General features: G+C 35.3%; 1 protein-coding gene across 2 annotated transcripts; it reads left to right on the top strand.

Annotated features, from left to right (window-relative positions):
- Nucleotides 1–1180: 1180 nt before the first annotated feature.
- On the top strand, nucleotides 1181–6248 carry LOC111401174 (AP2-like ethylene-responsive transcription factor AIL6). 2 transcript variants are annotated; one of them, XM_023028788.1, is made up of 10 exons: nucleotides 1181–1661; nucleotides 1891–1990; nucleotides 2398–2950; nucleotides 3046–3128; nucleotides 4619–4627; nucleotides 4731–4819; nucleotides 4932–5005; nucleotides 5130–5180; nucleotides 5299–5375; nucleotides 5492–6248. In XM_023028788.1, the coding sequence occupies exons 2-10, from the start codon at nucleotides 1909–1911 to the stop codon at nucleotides 5908–5910; spliced, it is 1437 nt and encodes a 478-aa protein (XP_022884556.1). In that variant the 5' UTR covers nucleotides 1181–1661; nucleotides 1891–1908; the 3' UTR covers nucleotides 5911–6248. The 2 variants fall into 2 exon arrangements, with proteins under 2 accessions (XP_022884556.1, XP_022884555.1); XM_023028787.1 differs by having other exon boundaries at nucleotides 1745–1990.
- The last annotated feature ends 673 nt before the right edge of the window (nucleotides 6249–6921 follow it).

Genomic DNA, 6921 nt, shown 5'->3' with positions numbered 1-6921 from the left:
GCGGGTATGGTATTTACGCCGTCGAACCGAAACCGAACAAAAAAATAATAATAATAATAATTGAATTGATTATTGGGCTTTACCCTACTTTTCTATCTAACCCAAAACAAAATCCCCCCCTCCCCCCCAATTACATCTACATGACTCAGCTAACCAACCCACTTATCATTCGCCCATAATAATAGCATTACTATGACATTATATAAATGCAAACCCTACTCTTCACAAATCACAAACTCACGCACGGCTCCTTTTATTGTTAATTTTTTTCAATTGTGTGTAGAAAATTCTATTTCTTCATCATACTCTAAATCTTGTGCAACATTTAGCGAGAAGAAAGTTGACGAAGATGTATATTTTTTTTATTTAAATCTTAGTTAAAACCATTCTAGAATAGATATCGTTGTATTCTCTACTTACATTTTTTATTTACTATATAGGAATTAACTTTGAGTGTTGATCTATGCTAGTAAGATTTATGGGGAAGAATGAATCAAATAATTTCGATGCACAATAATTAAAAATGAAGGAAAAGTTTAGTATTGTTATATTTATAATATTGTTTGTTAAATTTGTATTTTACAATTAAAAATTGGGCTAATGTTTGCTTTTCGTTTGAAATATTGTTTGATAATGTTTGCATTTTCGTTTAAATTATTGTGTTTTTGTTTTCATTTACTTTTTTTATAAATTGTTTTATATCAATTTGATAGATGAAGTTATAAAAAATAATTTATTTTTGTGGTTATTAATCGAATCGAACCGAGATAATAATCAAACCGAATCGAATTGATTTACGTGGTTATGATGCGGTTATGGTATAGTAAAAAAAATTGGTGGTGCTGTTATAGTTTTGGCCGAACCAACCCATAATCGGACCGTTGCCAACCCTAGTTTAGGCCAAACTATGTCCCTGTTTGGCCCCCATTCTATCCAAATTTTAATAGTTGGAACAATATTTTTTTGAAAAATGTATAATTGAAAAAGAACAAAATTTTTTTGATTTACATGTAATATTATTTTATGAAAAATTGTGCGGTTGAAAATAAGAGAGGGAAAAAGAATGAGAAGGAAAATGTGGGTAAAAGGGGCTATGTTTCGAACCCTTTACTTATATATTCTACTTACATAGAAGAGTTCCATTTTAAATTTATTTCGAAAAACCGACATTGAGCCCGGATCTCTCTCGTTCTTGTTTCAGACAAATTTTCTTCGGCGCAGAAGCCAAAAGTCACTGTTCTCTCCCCATTTTTCTCTTATTCTTATCTTTTTCCACTTTTATATTACTTCAAATTTGCCCTTCCTCTCTACTAAAACCAGGAAAAAATAATAATTTGGGTGCAGTGTCCCCTCTAGTTTTACGCCGAATGGCAGATGAAACCGTCTCTCACTCCCATTATATTCCTCCACCTGCCCCTCTTTTAATCTTTCCCTTGCTCTCTCTCGATATATATGTGCACTTTCTCTCTCCTACTTACAATGTTAAAGCTTTTGCTTGCGTCGACTGTTAGCTGTTCTTGAGTAATTTTCTTGCTTCTTCTACTCTGCATGTGCGTTTCTTCTACTTACTTCCATCATAAAACTTCATTTTACGTTTACCCTTTTGGAGCTTAAACTGATACGGGGTCACGTTCATGTATTAATGGATTCTTGATAATGAGGTACAATGATTCCTCATCTTAGGGTTTGATTTGCAGTTCTAATTTATGGAGTAAAATTTATGTATTTTTGTGTGATTTTTTAGGGGTATTCCTGATAAAGATTTTTGAAGAAATCTGAGATATAAATCTTTAGGGTTTGAGAAGAAAAGAAACAAAAAAAATGGCACCAGAAAACAACTGGCTTTCATTTTCTCTATCTTCAATGGAAATGCTCAACTCTTCGTCGCAGGCTCCCCTTCAGTCCACCATGGAACTTGCACCATTTGAAGCCTCTTCTGCTTCTGGTTCTCACCGCCTTTACTCCTTCGCCGATAACTTCGATGTCAACGGTAATTAAACACACAGAGATATACATACAATTCTTGTATCTATCTATTTATCAGATTTTCTTGTAGCTTATCCAATACTTTAATAGCGTATTAAAATTTGAACTAAAACTCCACCGGTTCTGTTTGGTGACTGAGTAAAATAGGTTTGAAAAGGTGGATAAAGGACAAAATTTCAAACTTGTTTCTGGCATTTCCGTTACTGGAATTTTTTCTTCAAAAAAATCCATGTACATTTACTCATCCCAGTTGTTTTTTTACTGGACTCGACCATTATTCAGTTAATTTTTGGTATTTCCATTTAATGCTACAGCTTCTTTATTATTTTTCGTTCTCCTATATATTTCATTGACAACCCTGGAAATTAATTATCATTTGGTGACCCACTGACCCTTATTTTCTTGCTTTAGGGTGGTATAACCAGAAACCTCAAGCCATGTACTCAGACGCTGAAAACCATCAGGTGAAGGAAAACAACTTCTTCAATTTCACCAGCTACATGGACCCATATATGCACCAAAACATGCAGCCACCGCCTAAACTTGAGGATTTTTTGGGTGGCGACTCGACGGAGATTCAAGATTCGTCCCTGACTCACATCTACGAACACCACCAGACAGGTGGCGGCGATGCCTACTTCAGTAACAATGAGCAGCAACATCTCAAGACCATTACTGGTTTTCAGTCCTTTCCTGCGAACTCGGGCTCGGAGGTTGATGACTCGGCGTTCACAGGTCATACTCAGTCCCCTGTTGAGTCAGGGAGCGAGCTGGTGGCTTACGGACAGTGCCCCATTAGTGCTGCCGCCGCCAATACTACTAATGCTTTATCCTTGGGTGTTAATAACAATGCACAGTTCTCTGAGAGTAATAACAAAGCCATTGTTTGTGTTGACTCCGAGAGTAGCAAGAGAGTTACAGATACTTTTGGTCAGAGAACTTCCATTTACAGGGGCGTCACAAGGTTCATTTTGATTTTGATTTTGATTTTGATTTACATTTTTTCCATACTATTGAAGAAATAATATTTTATTGATTATTAATTTTTGATTGATACAGACACCGGTGGACAGGAAGATATGAAGCGCATCTATGGGATAACAGCTGTAGAAGAGAGGGCCAAGCAAGAAAAGGGCGTCAAGGTACAAATTCTAAATCCTGATGAGTTGTACTTTTTTGGGAAGAATAAAAATATCCTTTTTCTAAAGGTCTTGTAAATTTGCATAAACATGCATTAATGGGACATTAATGGAGTCGCAGGTGACTGAGACTCAGACTCAGGTAGCAAAGGAGACTGATGAAGAGTTTTTCTTGGCTCAATCAGACCTTTATGATGATTGATTGATTGATTGTACTTTATATTTTCTGCTAAATTTCATTCAATCTTTCACTAGACTGATCAAATGGGCGGCCATTTTGTTCAAGTTTGGTGGTGGAGGTGGAACGGGGTCGGGTGTTCTCTTTACATTCTTTAATATTTTATTATTCTTTTCATAGATGGACCTTAGGTAGTCTGAATGCTAATGCCTGAAAATTCTGAATATCTGTTTGCTTTCCAACTTTTGCCTTTTTCTTTACTGCAGATATGACTCAATGGGTTTGACCAAGCTATCACTTTCTCACCTTATTTTGATGGTTCACACTCTTTTTCATTTTTATAATTGCTTTGCATGTTCAACATGCTCTAGGTCTACACAAATTTTTCCCCAAAAATATCCTACCTATACCCATTTGGTCCCTTTTAAAACTCTTCAAATTAATTTAAATTTTTCTCTCCATTTTTCGACCAATCTTGAATAAAATAATATTATACACAAATCGAAAACTTTCTTTTAGTACCATCTTTTTCTTTTTTTTTTTTATTCCCTTTTTTTTTTTTTTTTTTTTTTTTCAAAAAAACACTATTCCCCCATTACAAACCCAAATAATCGGGGCCAAAGGGGGGCCTAAATGTACTTATCCATTTCTTGACTCGCTAGTTTAGTATTCTTATAATATTAATGATCAGACTATGCTAATATTTCGGGGAAAAAAAAAATAATTTTACTAGTGAACTTTTGTCAATTAAGTTATTCTGAGTTGATAATTGCACTGCTAATTAGCACACTGAAGTGGAGAAATTTCGTAGCTTTGCTTCAAGCAGTACACTATATGGTACCACTTGAAACTTCAGGACTGCAACATATGGACTCTAATGTTTTGTGTAGATTCCTGAATATTAAAGTTATTAATTCCTTGCTATAGCTATGTAAGCTTCTTGGTCGTTTAGATTGCGGCTACTCACTGAGTGAACAATTGATGTGGAAAAATTGGGAAGACGTAGGTCATACAGTACCAGCTGGAAAGGGATTGCATGTACAAGTAAATATCACAATGATCTACAAGAAAATATCAGGATCTTTCTTTTCTCAACCCAAATAGATTCAGGCTCCATCTTGATCTTGTGTCATAGTTGTGGAATAAAGAAATCTTGCATGCACTTACATTGCATGAATCTTCTTTTTCTAAATTTTTCGGTAGTTCTATTTTGAGTATGGATATGACATGATTTTAATGTAATGTCTGTTGTTTTTATGCATGGAATCGTGGATTGTATTTCTTGGCTGTTGATCAAAATGTGAAACTTCTGCAGTGTACTTGGGTAAGTAATTTACGAGTTCAAATCTATCCTCCTTTGCGATCATATGTGTTGTGATTTATTTTTGTGCTGTCGATACTTGTGATGAGATCTATGGGACATATAGGTGGGTATGACAAGGAAGATAAGGCAGCAAGAGCTTATGATTTAGCAGCCCTGAAATACTGGGGTGTAACTGCCACCACCAACTTCCCGGTAAACTTTTTTACTGTTTATACTAATGAATTTGGGTACAATTGTCTAGTTCACATTACCAAACATATTATTTGTAATTTGTCTATTCTAACCAGAGAAATTCTCCCTTCAGATCACAAATTACACCAAAGAGTTGGAGGATATGAAGCAAGTAACTAAACAAGAGTTCATTGCCTCGCTAAGAAGGTTTGCACGCTCTGTCCCTTGTTAATTTTACAGACCAACGGCCTGAAATATAGCTGAACTTGTTTTGCTTGGCCATTATGTCTCTTTCTTGTTGAACTGAACTGAATTTTGATAATAACTTCAGGAAAAGTAGCGGTTTCTCAAGGGGAGCGTCAATTTACAGGGGTGTTACGAGGTCTCAAAATAATTTTTTATAGCCTTTGTCATATATCTTACAAAACACATTTTATAGTTTTAGGAAGAACTATCAAAGATTCATCTGTCCTCCCAAATTAATAGCTCAATTTATGCAGGCATCATCAGCAAGGTCGATGGCAAGCAAGAATTGGTCGTGTTGCTGGGAATAAAGATCTCTATCTTGGAACATTTGGTATACATCACTCCATTTTGTTCGAATTTCAAGTTGAAACCATCTTCTTTGCTCTTTGGAAGAGTAGCATTCGTGAACGGTCCATATTTACTGATGTTATTTCATTTTAATGGCAGCTACTGAGGAGGAAGCAGCTGAGGCATATGATATAGCTGCAATAAAGTTTAGGGGAGCGAGCGCAGTGACCAATTTTGAGATGAGTCGCTATGATGTCGATAGCATTGCTAAAAGTCCCCTTCCTGTTGGCGGGACGGCCAAGCGCTTGAAACTCTCACTCGAAGCCAAAGAGAAACCTCTTACTAACGCCGACCTTCAAATACAGTCGAGCAGCAACAGCATCAACTTTGCGTCCCTACAACAGCCAGTGTCCACCATCCCATGTGGAATACCATTTGATGTCAACTTATTCCACCACCTCCATCCAACCAATGCAGGTGTGTCTGCTGCTTCTGGTGCTGCCGCGAACATGGTAACTCCAATGCCATTCATGCCGTCACCTGCCGATTTTTTCATATGGCCTCACCAATCCTATTAACATGTCATTTACAGTAATTTCTCTTAAGCTGACCCTCATCTAACCCACAAAGCTTTAGGAATAGTTAATCGAGCAGTTTTCGAGGAGAAGTATAAAAGGTACTGCTACTGAAATGAAGGATAAAAGTTTTTGTTTTACTGGGTAGAAGCTGGGATTCTGTGAGTACTGTAGCTTCTCTTTTAATAGCTTTGGTTAGATGTATGCTGAAGTGGACAAGATAACTCTTATGGTTATGGGAAAATTTTCAAACGGTTTCCATTTCTCTGACCTGATCCTGTGCTGTATTCTATCAATTTGCTAAATTCTGGCTAATTATAAAAAATCATGCGAATGTCTTTCATTTTCGTGTGCGACGTCTGCTACTTTGATGCTATGACGAGTTTTTTAACGTTAATGTTAACATTATTTTGAGTCCAGTCAAGTGTATGGTACTTGCTTTGAATGAATGAACTTTAAACTAAGGGTGTGTTTGATAGGAGAGATAAGGGTGATTGATGGTTTTTTTCCGTGGAAATGAAATTCTTGTTTGCCTTGTCACATATAATTTTTCTTGGTTTTTTGGGTTACTGTAGCAATTTTTTTTTTAAGCAATGGAAATAAATTTTATCTGTAATTGTAAAAAATATTTCTCTTTAATAGACAATTTTTATGTAAAACAAAGTCAAACGAACACAGAAAAGTAGATTTTTTTTTTAATAAAATTTTTGCAGTGGAAACAAATTTCATCAATCAGTAAAATTTATTTTTTTAATTGACAATTTTTATTTAAAATAAAGTCAAATGAATACAAAAAGTACTCTTATTTCAATGAATTTCACGTGAAAAATTATACCAATAACACACAATAATTTACAATTTTTAGGAAAATAATTTTTAGACAGTTTAATTTCCTAAAATTCGTTTTCTTTCCACCAAAATTTCATCTTCGCAATCAAACGGATCGGAAAAAAATTGGCATCAAACTAAACAAAATTAGGTTACACATTTACAACAACATTGCCGCAAGGATCA

The sequence above is a fragment of the Olea europaea genome, chromosome 10, assembly GCF_002742605.1.
Source record: "Olea europaea var. sylvestris chromosome 10, O_europaea_v1, whole genome shotgun sequence".
In the NCBI taxonomy this organism is placed as follows: Eukaryota; Viridiplantae; Streptophyta; class Magnoliopsida; order Lamiales; family Oleaceae; genus Olea; species Olea europaea.
This window is presented reverse-complemented; position numbering and strand designations above follow the sequence as displayed.